The sequence below is a fragment of the Schistocerca serialis genome, chromosome 2 (genome assembly GCF_023864345.2).
Source record: "Schistocerca serialis cubense isolate TAMUIC-IGC-003099 chromosome 2, iqSchSeri2.2, whole genome shotgun sequence".
In the NCBI taxonomy this organism is placed as follows: domain Eukaryota; kingdom Metazoa; phylum Arthropoda; class Insecta; order Orthoptera; family Acrididae; genus Schistocerca; species Schistocerca serialis.
In genome coordinates this window covers 475,101,582-475,117,656 of record NC_064639.1, presented here as the reverse complement: position 1 = coordinate 475,117,656, position 16,075 = coordinate 475,101,582, and the positions used below count along the sequence as shown (strand labels likewise).

At 41.5% G+C, this 16,075-nt stretch overlaps 1 protein-coding gene across 1 annotated transcript; it reads left to right on the top strand.

Annotated features, from left to right (window-relative positions):
- The first annotated feature begins 7,856 nt into the window (after positions 1 to 7,856).
- Positions 7,857 to 15,863, top strand: LOC126455604 (uncharacterized). The gene is made up of 3 exons (XM_050091365.1): positions 7,857 to 7,938; positions 10,497 to 10,592; positions 15,492 to 15,863. Exons 2-3 carry the CDS (start codon positions 10,518 to 10,520, stop codon positions 15,699 to 15,701), a joined length of 285 nt encoding a protein of 94 aa, XP_049947322.1. The 5' UTR covers positions 7,857 to 7,938; positions 10,497 to 10,517; the 3' UTR covers positions 15,702 to 15,863.
- Positions 15,864 to 16,075: the final 212 nt, after the last annotated feature.

Genomic DNA, 16,075 nt, shown 5'->3' with positions numbered 1-16,075 from the left:
ACGTTTTCAATGTCTACTCTCGTTTTATTATGAGTCCGTTACGACGGTACGGAAGCAAACGTATGTTTTATCGCACAGCGTGATTTCATAATACACTGTGAATCTGAAGATGGCAGCTTATCCCTGTCGAAACTAGTAATCCAGTGTACCTAAACGCGATCAAGGCAATACAAAACTTCAAATCTGAAACTTTATTGATACTGAATTCGTTAAGCGCTCTCCAGCCGACTAAGCCAGGTATTTACAATACTTCCAAAGTTGTTTCACAGACAGGTTAACACATTGCGCAAAAGAAACATCCTGCACGGAGAAACAAAGGATATGGGAACAAATAACAACAGTTTTGTTACTGACCGCAACTGCCGTCTCCAGTTGACGCAACCGGCACCTAAGGTAGCAGAGTGATACGATAACTGTGCGCAGGACGGAAGGTACGACAAAATTCGTGCTCTGTCGGATTGTTGCTATGGCAGCTGTCCTGTAAACAAGTAGCTGTCACCCACTGGAAAATAACGTGAATCGAGGACAGTCGAGATTTCAAACTAATCAAATAACTTAATTAACAATTAGGCTTCGAACAGCAAAGAAAACAAGACAGAAATGAGTGTCATACTGCAAAATTCTGCATTTTTAGTTAGAAAATTGCTAGAATAGGTGGAAAATGCGTTGACTGACCACTTGCACCTAATATAATTCATGTGTTGACTAAATTAAGCACAACACAGTCACTTATTTACATGCATTTGCTCTATCAAAAGACGATTACCATTTTTACTTATGAAAACATAGTACACGGTAAAGCAGTTCAGTAAAATGGAAGGATACATGTTGTGTCTATAAGCTCCAGTAGCGGAAAATTAATACAAAATAATAGGCTGAAGCAATGAGCCCAAGTAAATTTTCATTCTTATACTACACAGGTGGCCCCAACAGAGTATTTACTAAGGTTATCTTGGTCCCTGTGGAAGTACTGTATTGGAGAGCAATTTCATTATCATTCAATTGTAGTGGAGCCCTGTGCATTCATGCATAAAGACTGTCGGCTTAAAGGTATCGGTATTCATCTTGGGACATCGTGTTCTGTGTTATTTTCATCTTTTGTCGCAATCTCTCGAGCGCTGTAGCCAATCAGGGCAGGGTTAGGTCACTATAGAACAATTTCGTTATCCTGCAGTTGCAACGGAGTCTTGCGGATCGTGTACAGATATTGTCATCCTAGAGGCGTCAGATGTCAGCTTGTGAGATAGTGTTCCGTGTTTCTCTTGAAACGTCTCAACAGAGCCATTCCATAAGAACTTCCCATTATGAATTATATGGCCCACCTTGTAACTGTGGTTGAGTGTATGAATCGCCCTAGAAGGCTTGAGTAGGTTGACTGGTGGCAGAAAAATGTTTTTTCTTGCCACAAAAACCAAGTATTTTGCAAAAGGTCATCAGTGTGTGATTATATCATGTCATTTATTATGTTCCACGTTGCCACACATATACCTATTCCTTTCCCTAAACCGTCTTGTGTTTGTGAATGTGAACAAATGAGCATTTGAAGGTCTTTTCTAGCAATATGTGGTGGAAGTTGAGTTGGTTGACGTCTGCTAGAGCGAGGGCTGAGTGGTCGCTGCTTGGAGGGGAGAGCAGGATGACCAACTCTGGATCCCAGTACCTGGGCAGAGAGGTCTATTCTTTCTGGAGATGGTATTGTTGGTTTGTCAGGTTGGTGACGGAAGCTCTCTCTGGTTTTCATTTTCACGTGGTAGCCGGTGGAACCTTTGTGGAGAGGAAGGCATTCTGTTGCTGGTTACTAGTGAGTACAGTCGTGGTCCTGTGTTGCTCTGCTAGGAACGTCCGAAGTTTGCGTTTTATCTGTCGTAAACAGCCTGAAATATTTACGTTCGCTTCATCTGAAACGCTATGCGTCTTCTAGTGCCTTTGTGCTATGAGGTAGCAGTAATAGCTTACGATTATGTGCAATTTTTGCGCTGATCAGACTTGGCTTTGTTCCTGTAGAACAACGTGGTGCAATTCACGCACCACAGAAACTTTCCGGCATGTTTAAGTTAGAATAACTTGCCCATACTTCGTGTGAAAAGTAAGGGTGGTTATTTCTTCATGCGTGCGCGTGTTTTCAATTTCTTTACGCCTTTGATCCCTAAGCTGATCGTCGTGCCCTTTGTTCGCATTGTAACGGTTGTCATTTGAAGAGCCACCTGCTCATCCTTTCGTGTATAATAAGTTTCTTTTGGCGTGACTTGAAGTAATTACGTTTATGATATTATTTGTGAATTCTAGAAGTTTTCATACAAGTGCGGAAATCTGGTGGAACAAATGTATTGTCTGGGAACCACGTGGAATAGGTGGAGGCCTTCAGCCGGACCAGATTATTCCCCATCGATATGATTTATACGGCTGTATTCTGTGACAGAAATGCACTCTCTGTGCCCACTTTCCTCCTCTGCATCGAGTGCTGGTGGTGGTTTCTTGCTTCAGCCCATCTGAGTCTAAACTAACTGAGTGTACGGCAATTTCCTTATTACTACATGTCCTTTCCCTTCCGTTCAGTTTCACAAATGGTTACGATCTTCTCATTAAAGAGAAGCAAGTTATTTTGTTCCAGGACCAGGCAACCGTTTTTCTCTTATAAAGTAATTGATACCCTCCATTATTGAGCAGTTAACTGAATACATCAGTGATAAGTTGTACACATCAACCCTGTGTATTATTTCACGATCGTTAAGTTAATACCCGGTTTCAATTGCAAAGTCAATACGAATGCTCTGTTCGTTTTCATATCTTTTAACGAGTCATTGCATAAGAGTAGTAATAAAAGAGAAGATGAAAGTCACCAGAACAACTTAATTAAATGATAAGAGAAAAAGGGGGAAAACAATTGTAGATCCTTTTTTCATAAACAATTTCCAGCCCGGTCGGTTCTCTTGTCTTAAGAGTCAACTTAGGCTGGTGGCGACCCAGAAATTCTGTCATATTACTCGTAGTTATAAGTCTGAATGCCCCAAAGTACTAAAAGTAGCATACTGATTCATTCGTCCTAGGTCAAGTTGCCAGTGCACTCTCTTTGCAAGACATAAGCATCCTACTTACACTCATCCCTTGTCGATACAAATTCAAGGGATGTTACCAGAGTTGGGTCCATATGGGCGAAGTTTCACTAATCTTCAGTTGCAGTGGAGTAGTGTAATTCGTATTGTCCAGTCAGCTGTGTCGGTCGTCATCGTGGGATGACGATGCCCCGTCAAATCCCACAGATGCTAAAGAGGGTACAGGTCTGGGAATCATACTGACCAAGGGTTTTGATGAACATCCTGGAGCCTGTGTTCAGTAATGAGAGAAGTTACAACGATCCTGTTCCCCTTTTCCTACACACAAATACCCCTGTACGTAAATTTTTTCGAGAGTTTTGTTGCGTGCGTGAAACAGACTAACATCGCTTACGTAGAGTGTAAAAGCGTAAGCGCGAACGTGAACAACTATATTTGCAATTTGGACACTATATTAAGCTATAATGCTCGCTTTGGTTAATCTTGACCTCGTCTTTACCTCATTAAGATTTAATTTGGCTATCAGTCTTCTTTTGAAGTGTTCAGTAGACGAACAATTGCGTAGCTGCATTTACCAACAAAGGATTCGAAGCATTCACTACGCACCATAATTTCTGTTTTCCGTGAACGTAGTGACTATATCAACCACTCGAACAGGAACAGTGACTAGAACTGTGCTATATTCACCTTCAGAACTTCCTGCTAAAAATTAAAGATACTATTTGCTATACAGTGGCGTCACATTTTGAAGGAACGAAGTTTGAAAGTTAAATCTGTTCATTCAAGTTGGAACTTGTTCAACTTAGTTTTTAATGAAATAAAAAATTGCTTTTGGGTACCAGAATGAAACTGAAAAGATATTTATTGACTTGATTTGAGCCTCTTTTCTAACTCTTTCTAGAATTTTAAAGTTAATTCTTCTCACTGGAATAAAGGTAATGCACTTTCCATACTTTAAGAAAATGACTTTACGGAAACGATATACTGATATATATGCCGATTGCATACATATTGCAAGAACTATCTACTATAATGTGAACATGGCATTTGTGATAGTCATAATGAAACGGGAAGTATAAGAAGAAAATTTGAAGGTAGAATTTCCATTTCGTCATATGTTATGGCAAGTAGAAATAATAAGTCAAATGCTCTGTATGTAAATCCATCAGTTTACAGATCAGAAGATGACAATCTTAACTGTTGAAACCGGTCATCAATAATAAATAATATTGAAGGAGACCCTGGCTATAGTTACGGAAATAAGTTTTCCTCAAGTGGTGTAGCAAAGCGACCCATCAATAAATGCGTAATACTCTGACTCTTTAAATTTAAGGAAACACTGCAGCTACCGTTGCTGCTGCTACAATCATAATTACAGCTGAACGTATGATTAGAAAAATGCAATCGATTTCGAAATCAAAAAATAACGCTCTGTAGTGTAAATGACAATATACTCAACAAAATACACTTGATCACAAAACGATTTGAATTAGGCCTGGCTCTCCTTTACAAAATGACCATTAAGTATTTCGTAGCCTGCCTTGTTGTGTAGAGTGCAACTGAGATTGTGCATCGGAAAAAAATACATACACACATACATACATACACACAAACACACACACCCACACACACATTATTAATGTCTGTTCATCCAGACAAGCAAATAAAAAAATAATTATCAGTACAAGTCAAATGCGACAACTCACATATTCATAGTCAAAGATCTCGTTTTATTATAAACACAATAAATTATTCGTACCGAATCTGGCGCACATAATGGGGCACTGCGTATGTAGTATCATCACACTTTGTGAACATCTCATGTTGAAGACCAGTTTCTGAACTTCATGCAGTGTTCAAAATGTTCTTATTTGTTTCCCATTTGCAATGGATCATCCGAGAAATCGTTCCGATCTATCACTCTGTCTGTTATAGTTGTAGTAGTGTGACGATTTGCTGTCATTTAGTATCTTACAAATGTCCCACTTGCTCACTTGTTGCATCCGTGACCACAGTAACATATCCACTAGTACAATCACAGGTAAACATTGTCTGTCATGTAACATGACGGCAGAGAAGCTAAACTTAGGACAGAGACGAAAAAGCGTTAAACAGGATTGTCAGGTCTACGAAACTAACTGATGAAAGTAAAATGTTCCTAGAGAACAGTCTCGACAAATGTAATGCGATTGGAACTACATACACCAGAGATTTGTGTTAGTTTGATATAATGAGACCTTTTGTACCGAACGAGATGGCGCAGTGGTTAGCACACTAGACGCGCATTCAGGAGGACGACGGTTCGAAACTGCGTCCGGCCCTCTAGATTTGGTTTCCCGTGATTTCGCTAAATCGCTCCAGGCAGATTCTGGTATGGTACCTTTGAAAGATTACGGCCGATTTCCTTCCCCGTCCTTCAAGCATTCCTTGCTCGAGCTCCCTATCCAATTACCTCGATGACGACGGAACATTAAACCCTACTCCATCATGTATAAACGAGATGACAGGAAAAAAAGCGATTTCAATGAATCGCACAGTCAAACTGCCGCCCACTGAAAACAGTTAAGGCACTATGAGCAAGTCTCCTTTTGCACTGTTCCGCGGGATATGTGGAGCAGACCAGGGAAGGCGGAGAATCCAGACCCGTCGTGTTACGTGAATTATAATGGTTTGGACGAAGAAATTTTTCTTCGGAATGAGACGCACGGTCGTACTGAGAGTAATACTAGCAAGTAATGTTTGCGAAATAATTATAGGTGACCATGTGAAGGATAAACTGCTCTGTTACAACTCACAAATCGATATTCTGCTCTTCCGTATTGGCAAGGTATTACCTCCACATTTGCCGTTGATTTGGCACCTCTTCGCTGATTACACTTGGCCCAAAGAGATGCACCTCATCACATAAGCACGTTCAACCTACGCATACTCCGTCTCTTTGATATTTTAGTAGCTTTTTCTTTCATACACTGTTCCATACACACTCCAAACTTTGGGTTCATTGAGCCGTTCGTTCTGGCTGTTGTAATTTTCATAACCGTTAACGCTTATGAGAGGCAGTCGAGCAGTATCGGACAGCTGTTTCTCAACTCTGGGGCTAATTGAAGCGCTTGAAACGCCACTGAAGACTGGACTATGGAGCAAGGATACCTCTCATGTTTTGATTCAAAACAATAATAAGTTTCGGAATGGCAACAAGTTATATGTAAAAGCATCCTTTAAAATGTTTTAAGGCTCCTATAATTGTGAAGTCAAATAGTAAACTATGAAAAGCTGAGTAACTTAGAAATTTTGACTGAAAATATCTGAAGCTTGCTTGAAATGGAGTCTGTGAAGCTCACGCTACACGATGTGAATTCCAGGTAATCGGTTGAGCACACAATTGGACTGCGAGAAAGAAATCTGTTCTCAATTAAATTTTGATGACTTTATGTTAAATGTTAGCCCTGAATGCTGTGAACCTTTGTTTACCAGATCTGTTGTCGTCAATACAAAATAAATGATCACTGGATAAAACGCATTAGACTTTATCTGTCAAATCTGTTTGAATTCACAATGTAGCACTCCCATAAAATATTTCACTCCAACCTTGCTTCTTTATAAAAAAAAAAAAATAACGATCTGAGCGTCAAAATTAAGCGATGTGCAAACGGAGGTGGGATTTCATCAGTACTCTAAAATGTTATTCAGCACAGAACTCGCGATGTGCAGTGCAAGTGTGTAGTCAAATAAAACCAAGAACACAAATGAAAAATCAGGTACTAATCTCACCGAGAAAGAAATAACCGAATAGGCACTTAAAGTTTTAGCTGAGAATTATAAAGTCATAGCAGCTACACAGGTTGCCACACTTCTCACACATCAACTAATTCGAAATGTCTCTCAGAAGACTGGGTTGAGTGCTACATTTCCTGGTGTTGGGCCCATGAGAATTGTGCCCGTAAAGAGCTGAGCACTACACTTGAGTCATAAATGTGTCACTGAACGTTACACTATTTATATCGATGTTGTTCTATTCTGTTAAACAAGTGTATTATGAAGCTTAGATTATTCAAGTCAATGTTCTTTCACTTCAAAGCTTAATACTTTAGTTGAAGGTCCATTTACGGTGGAATTGAGACTTTTTTGTAACAAAAATTCCTTTTTTTCACGTCAGGATTTCATGTCTGATTAATACTCCTCTTCAAAAATTAAAACGACGAATATGCAAAGGATGGAAAAAATATACAATAATCGACGAAAGTATATTCTCAGGCCATTGGATTTTATAATTTCATTAAGTAACTTATCAAACTACTTTTTAGTGTGAAGAATGCTCCAATACAATCTTCCGGAAAAAATATATGATTTCGAAAATGTTTGCGTGTCCTCCATAATTAAGGGACCACTTACAGTGGAGCGGCTCCCGTCACTGTACCTGATAGCGTTATTTCTAGGGTTCTTTTTGTGAGTAAGGGAAATAAGATGACTATAGCTATAACTGCGCAGACTAATGTAAAAGCTCTCTCAAAGAAAACATGCAATAGAGTTACTTGAGATGAAATTGTTCTTGGAAATATCCATTAACCGTGACGAATAGACTGTAATGAGAACTTGTAGCACTTTCCACCGCCATTCATCGTTAAGGAAAGGCCGAGGCCGTTCTTTGAGTCCACGGCGGTTACTGCACTCTGCCAGGAAGGCGCTGACGTCACTGCCTCCGCAGGCGCGCCTCGCGGTCTAACCAGGAGCAAACAATGTCGCCTGCGCGCAGTGTGGGGATGCACCGACGGGAAGACCGACCCCAGACCCCGGGGGTATAAAGGCTGCTGTCAGCTGGGAGCTTGAGGCATCCACTAGCTGGCAGAGAAACAGCAGCATCAGCCCGACCGCCGCGGAGGAACAAGTAAGTCTGAGGAGGCAGCTATACTTCCGGCAAAGATGCTGGTCCTTGATGTGAGATGCACAGTATTAATGCTGCGAACTTTCATAGGAAATATGGAAGTGATACAGACATTTTTACGTGTTAATTCTAGTAAAGCTAGACACTGATTAAGATTACTAATAGGTGAGAGTGACACACAAAATGTTTAAATTTTGTTTCTGTTATTGGCAAGTTTATTCGCACCTTCACTGTTAGTCTTGCCAATTGGTAATAAAGAAAGATGTCGTACAATATTGGTCAGTTACTACTAAAGGAACTGATGGCAGCCAGACAGTATTTTCCTATTGCTTTATTGCCCTTGACCAGTTTGATATGCAGTCAACAGGAGGTGCACATTTAGTTTAACACCGTACGAAGATACTGAGAGCCTTGACGTTCGCAGTTAATAGCGATCTTCTTTCTCCTTTTCTGCGTAGGTACGGAATTTATGTCAGAGGGCGCATTTTACATGTTTCATGCACTTGAAGCTCAGCTGCAGCACAATAAGTAACATACTGTGGCGAACGAAGTTAGAAATTACTGTCGATTTTGACATTGTCATCACATATCTCATTTTTCATCATATCACGTTAATGTGTTAACAGTAGGGCCTATAATTTGTATGATAATCACCAATTTGAAATAAAGTTTCACCTTGAGCAGGCTACTGGTAATACAAAACTAACAGCAACTAAGAACCGATTTAATCCTTCCTGGACCCCAGTCGTATACAGGATGACTAGTACATTTCGTTCGACAGTAATATACATTACATTATAGTTAGCATCGGTTCAAATTAATGATTAATACAATCCTTTTTATACAACAGCCTAACCATTCACCATCAAGGAACAAAACCATGACTATGTTTTAAAACAGTTTTCCCGCTTTCTTCAGTTATCTAATTGTTAAAAGTTCCCTCTGTGACAGGAACGTGTTCTCAAGGAGAAAAAATTAATTTCAATTATATCGTGCGAGCTGCAACGTATACGGAATTACCTACTGCCTAATTATATTGCAACAGAACAGTTTTAACAGAGAAGAGGCCACAGACGTTTATCTGTGTAGAATAATCGGTTTGATCTCCACGTTGACCCTCATGCTGCTACAGTATCGCGTAGACAATGTGACTTTACTATAAGTTATTTTCAGGAATCTTATGTTTCCAATTCTTAAGCACGTCTGATGAGTCAACAATACGTTCCGAAGAATTGAATTTCTACTTTCGTTAAGAATGGTAAAGATTGCTATACTTAACACTGGAAGGAAGTGTGTACGTCGGTCACAGATCTCTTCATCAATATTCGAATCTCGTGCGATCTAGTGAAGTGCTGGTAATGACCAGTTAGTTTGCTCTATGAGCTACTTCAAGGAACAACAGTGAGCTACGCTCAGTTCGTACAAAAAATAACTTCCTTTCTAGTAAGACGCCGCTCTTGTTTAATTCATGGCGATAGATCAGAAGACGGGGAGAATTATTTAATCTTATGTCGGTTGTCTTTCCTATGAATCTTCGTTTCTCTGATGTTTCACCAGATACTTGAAAGCTCGTTTTTTCCCATTGGATAGCTGGAGTCAGCCCAAAGACATACTGCTTATCATGTCATGACGACTGGAGTTGTACACACTCATTCGTCGGTGCAGTCACTAGTTACTCTAGTGCGATGGTCGTTTTTATCGATGTGTTTTCATAGGGACATTAAAACAGGAAGAAACACAATACTCCAGCAGCGAATGCTGGAGTACTGGTTAGTCTTCGTGTTTCACTGTCACAGTTAATACATGTCGATAAAACGACTGTCTCATTAAACTAATTTGGGACCGCTCTGTCGAGTGGACACTTGAAATTCTGATTTAAAAATCACTTTATCAGTAACGAGAAACAAACTGACGCTTCCCTTCGACCCCGCTCGTTGCATGAAAGACACGAAAGCAGTATTTGTTTGGGCCAACTCCAGCTAAATGTTGAAAAACTAAATTGCAAATATCCGCCGAAACACAAGGGAAAATTCGACTGGCAGCTCTTGGGACAGAGGGGAGATCCTGTAGAGAGGACATCTCCTGCGTTGAAGTGTAAAATAAAATCGTGGGTAACAGGACGATGACAAAATAGGATATGGTAGAGGTGTGTAACGTCTGCTTTAAAACCGCACTGAATTTTCAGGCAAGATCTGCCTTGTATCTGCGGGTCTGATCTTTCAGCAGCCATAGAAGGACCGTACGTAGTTCAGAGTCGAATCCGAACTGAATCGCTTCCGAGTAGAATTGGTTTCCCAGATGTGTTGGTCATACAAGAACCTATAAAATTCTTCTCACCCGACACGTTCAACATGTAGTTATTCCTTCTTGTATAATTAGAGTTAAGCTACTTTTCTGTGACACACACTAATATCGGTTTTCCAATCATTAAATTACAATACGCACTCTCGTACTTTGGAGTCGCTGGATACTCGCATTCCTGTTGATACAAAGATCATAACTTATGAGACTCCCTTATTATTGTTGTTTGGACGTAGCAGCCATCAACATTTCTGTTCCAGAGCCACGCAGAGTCAACCACTATGAAGACAGTCGTGCTGTTCCTCGTCCTGAGCGCCGTAGTTCTCAGCTGTGCTTTCCCGTCTCCGGAGGACAAGGTAAAGCATCTTTATTTGTTTGCATTTGCCCAAACAACAGAGATTTATTATGTGGCTTGAAAGCTAACTGGTTCGTAATTAAATCATACAAGAGTTAATGAAATCGATCTATCATCAGTCGGCAGATGATGGTTGAAGTGATCCATACAACAAGCAGAAATCGACAGACACAAGTATTGTTTTGACCAGAACCGAGGTGGAATCTTCCTACACGTCGGTCAGGGGCCTGAAGATGGCGTATTAAATCGCCGAAACAGATAGCCAATTAAAATAAGTTTGGAAATTAGACGGCTGAAAGGTGTTTGATTTGACACCCTATAGTGAACGGCCGAGTCCCGGAACCATCTTTGAAAAGATGGACGTACAGAGACTTCAAATTATACAGGTATACTGGGAGAGGCTCTCCATATTTTCTGTTCGTATTGTCTCTTACGCTTATACCTCTGCAGTTTGAAACAATGTAATTAAAACCAAATTACGTAGAAAGTAAAGTTACAATACGTTAGCTTGTTAGGAAGTAACCGACAGGACCACCCCCCCAGCCCATGTTAAAAGCTAGAGCCCTCCAGAAGAACAGTATAGATCTTACGATGACACTAAAAGGGCCACACCAGCTGCAAGTTTTAGCGCGAGACTTTTTCGCGTCTCTGTTACGTTGCAAACTTTAAAAACATTGCCCCACCACGAAAAGTATAACGTTTCTCATTGGATAGACAGAATTTTTGTAGGCGGAGCTTAAAGTTAACATTGAGACCCTGATTGGTCAGATGAAAACAACAACCAACTTCGGTAAATTGTGGTAAGGAGAAGTTAGAAAAGAGTTGCTTCCGAGACGGCGAGATGCGTGGAGCTGTGCCGACCGCCGCTCCCTGACGCTGACTAACCACCGACAAGATAATGAACACACGCGATGCCGCATAAGCGCGCATAAAGCTTCACTCAGAACTGCAGAAGTCTCATCTGTTATATCCCCTTTTTACGTAATACTAGTGTCGATCGTCAATTAAATCTCATGGTGTTCACATTTGCCACTTGAAGTAAAAATCTGAAACGCGATGATTTTTCTGTTATTTAATTATTAAGAAGCCACATCAGCCACTGTAATTTACGACAAGATAGATAAGTAATTATAGATAATTGAGGGTCACTTTAGACCATTTTGATAGTTTTCTCTTTTATGAAACTTAACTTAAATCTAGGTTATAGATGTGATATGGCATAGGTCATCCTTCGATACATTGTAGAACTTGGAAACCCACTCAGGAAATATTCGTTCACATTTTTGTTGAACGCAGTTGGTTTTTATCATCCTGTATTAAAATATTTCCTTTTATCAATAGTGCAATTTATAAACAATGTTTTGTGAGTAGAATAAAATTTCCAATGGTAAACTTAATTGCTTTTTCGACGTTATTTTACCAGCTAACTAAAAATAGGAAAGCCTTGAACCCTTCCACTAAATTTAGTTAGTATTAAGATTCTTTTACAGGGAGTGCAGTGGAGCTGACGCTGAAATCATTAAGTATTTGGTTATATCATCGCTAGTCTCACTGAACTCTTCTGAACTCTACATGTCATGTGTGGTCTGGCGTCTCCTTACCAGCAACAGGTCCCAGGTTCCAACTAGTCAATTCCCTAAAAAACACGCTCAGAGCGTCGTTGCGCGAAAATGTTAAGGAGACACGACATAGAACAACAGACACCACGCAGAGTGTTAGAAAGATAAAGAGAGGAAACAATCGTAAATAAAGTGACATCGTTACCGCAGACGTCTGGCAAATATCATCATCAGTAATACCACACGGGGTGTAAACAGAATAAACTGCCAGTATTATACGGAAAGGTACATCCCGGTGTGCTTGACGAAAAACGTCTCGGAAGACCCCTAACAGTACTAACCGACCGCCGTGTCATCCTCAGACTATAGGCGTCACCGGATGCGGATATGGAGGGGTGTGACGTCATAATGCCGCTACTTATCAATCAAGTCGCTCCTCGCCGGCCGGGGTGGCCGAGCGGTTCTAGGCGCTACAGTCTGGAACTGTGCGACCGCTACGGTCTCAGGTTCGAATCCTGCCTCGGGCATGGATGTGTGTGATGTCCTTAGGTTGGTTAGGTTTAAGTAGTTCTAAGTTCTAGGGGACTGATGACCTCAGAATTTAAGTTCCATAGTGCTCAGAGCCATTTCAAGTCGCTCCTCGATTTGCATCAGAAAAGGTGAGTGCATCCCGTTTCCCAACAGCGGTCGGCAGAGCGCAAACGCTAGTCAAGCCCGTCAGCCCTTAACTTCGGTGATCTGACGAGAACCAATGTCACCACTCAGGCAAGGCCGTTGGCATACTGTTGTGTCACGTTCTTTATTTTCGTATTCCTAAAAGACAGATATTTGTATGTTTGATAGTAGACCCATCTTTGTTTACTTTGTCAACTGTCGGCACACGATCTTACTTGTGTATTATCGACAGCGATGTGACGGTCAGGGAAAGGTAACGGACGAGTCAAGCAATGTAAACATTGGGCGTGTACAACAGCGCAGGCCGGTGGCTAGGTACTACCGAAACAAGTAATTTAAATAGTCATTGGGGTGTCAAGAACGTGTAATTCGTTTTACGTAAACAATGAATTAAGTACAACCAGACGTTTTCTCCTTTACATTATCAGAACGAAGGTCGCGGTAGTAACGAAAAGTATCGATCGTGCAGGAAGTCTTCGTTGTGGGAAGTGTTTTGGATAAATTCGTAGAGCTGCCATCGCAATACCATTTGCCTCGCCATAAATTAAATGAATATCGCCTAGTTCACTGATAGTAAATCTCCCTTCCTTCCTAACATTTAACGGAGTTGAAACGTCTGCACAGATAACTAGACGACTGCCGACGATCGACATATTACAGTGACTCAACCAAGCAGGCCATTGTTAGAAATTTATAGTAAGTTCTTATGGGATCAAACTGCTAAAGTCATCGTCCGCTAGGCTTACACACTACTTAATCTAACTTAAACTAACTTACGCTGATGATAACGCACACACACACACACACACACACACACACACACACACACACACAGCCCTAGGGAGGACTCGAACCTCCGACGGGGGCAGCCGCGCGAACAGTGGTAAGGCCCCCTAGACCGCGCGGCTACCTCGCGCGGCAGCAGGACATTGTTGCCTACTTGTTTGCGACTTAGCCTGCAATGTCAATACGCGCAGAGGTAAATAACACGAACCGATCGCTTAATAAATGTACCTGTGTTGGGGGAGGGGTGGACGACGTAACCCGTAGTGTACTCACCCTGTTTCATGAATTCTTCCATTTCATTGTGCAAAACGTTTCCACAAGTCACGCCTAACCCGTATGTGCTGTCCAGAGTCCTTTCCAAAAACATTGTCACGAGATGAACTCTTTTTGTCTGGGAAAACCGTAGGAAATGGACCAACATGTTACTAGACGTTTTAAATCCATTACATGTGTTCTGTTAACTGGAGTTTTTTGGCACTTTATACCGTTTACACCCCGCATAGCTACGTGGGATAGCGAGCTATACAGTATCCATAAGCGTGTCAATTTCCGCAAGTTACGAGGCTTGTTTTGAACTACAACTTTGTTGGGTATTGTATGTTACGCTTGCTACGTTAGTGAATGGAGCTTATATTTGTGACAACAGTACTTTTGATGTTACTGCTTTTTGAACGATACGAAAGAAAAAGAAAGACGCGCAACAAAAGAACTATCCGAATGGGACGGAAATTGGTAGATGTGATGTACATGTATAGACAAATCATTACAGTTTCAGAAAAACTATATGATTCATTCGAGAGACAGAGCAGGTCATTAATACGTTCGTTCACCTCTAGTCCTTTGGTTGCCACCAACGTCATCGTTACAGCACGCCCCGTTTTGTTGCCCTCATGGCAAGCCATCCTGAGCTTACATTCCAGCAAGATAGCGCTCGCTGACGCACGTCGAAAGTTTCTTGCCAAACCCTGCCTTGGCCAACAAGACCGACCTCTCCCCAGTTGAGTACGTGTGGGACATTATGATCAGGGCCCTTCAACCATCTCGGGATTTTGACGATCTAGCGGACCAGTGGGAGAGAAAATGGCACGATATAACTCAGGAGGACATCCAACAAATAAATCAGTGCCAAGGCGAATAATTGCTAGTATAAGGGCCAAAGATTGACCAACGCGTTATTGACGTACTAAATTTGTGTAGCGGTTTCTCTTGAAGAAGTCATCCATTTTTTTCTGAAATAGTAACAGTTTGTTTGTCTGTACACGTTCATCACATCTACAGATTTCCATTCCATTTGGGTAATTCCTTTGTGGTGCGTCATTCTTTTGTTTTAAAGTATATTTCCGTGTAAGTAACTTTCCTAGTTTATTTGCTACAAATGCTTGTTTAATTATGCCTATTGCCAGATTTCGTCTGATACACCACTGCTTTGTTCCCTTTTTTCTTGTATTTGAGACAACCACAACAAGATCGTCATCATATCTTCCAATTCCATCGTCGTTTACTGACTCTCCTGAACTGAAGAACTAACTAAACGAAATGTAGTGTCTCACTTTTGGAGACAAATAGTCATGTGTTGACCAAATTTCTTCCCCCCCGCCCCCGTCCCACCAAATGTAGCCATAGTCAGTAGAGGAAACTATGGTCAGCAGAAATCAGGTGACTTTGCATTTGATGTAATTTTGACAATATTCCAAATGCTTCTCAGGAGGCGTGACAGTCTGGAACCGAGCGACCGCTACGGTCGCAGGTTCTAACCCTGCCACGGGCATGTGTGATGTCCTTAGGTTAGTTAGGTTTAAATAGTTCTAAGTTCTAGGGTACTGATAACCTCAGCATTTAAGTCCCATGGTGCTCAGAGCCATTTGAACCACTTTTCTCAGGAGGACCGTGGCGGAGTGGGCGTGGACGTGCACAAAGAGAAGGGCGTGGGCACCGTGGTGGACGCCCAGGCCCACGGAAACGTATGGAAGAGCGACGACGGCAACACCCGGGTGGACGCCGAAGGCTCCTGGCAGAGGGTCTACCACGGGCCTGCGGCCGGCAAACCCAACTACTCCGGCGGCATCCGCTTCTCCCACAGGTGGCGATAACCGACCTGTGCTACCTGCCTGTCGCTACAGCCCCAGGGAGTGTATCTCGTCGCCGGAATTGCTGTAGTTCGCCATGCAAAGTTTCTTCAGAAACGAGTCCCACTTTCGTACCTGTACTATTTACCATCAATTTAATTGGTAATAAATAACATCTTATAAAAACTTTTTGTTTCCTTTCTTTATGTAACGCTCAGCCCCATGCTGGGTGACACCAAAATAAATTGTTATATGTTCTCATGTTTTACAAGGTCCGATCGATCACGACATTAAAACCACAGTGAAAATTCGATAAATCTTTGCACAGATGTGTTGCGCAGTGTCTCTACTATGCCCATCGATCGCGTCGCGTGGGTCTTTTCAGTTTTGAGTGTGCA

What these genes read in the sequence shown, in the direction of transcription:
- LOC126455604 (XM_050091365.1), top strand. Translation starts at nt 10,518, where the DNA reads ATGAAGACAGTCGTGCTGTTCCTCGTCCTGAGCGCCGTAGTTCTCAGC. An exon ending in TCCCGTCTCCGGAGGACAAG is followed by an intron (nt 10,593 to 15,491) that starts GTAAAGCATCTT and finishes CACTTTTCTCAG; the next exon opens with GAGGACCGTGGCGGAGTGGG.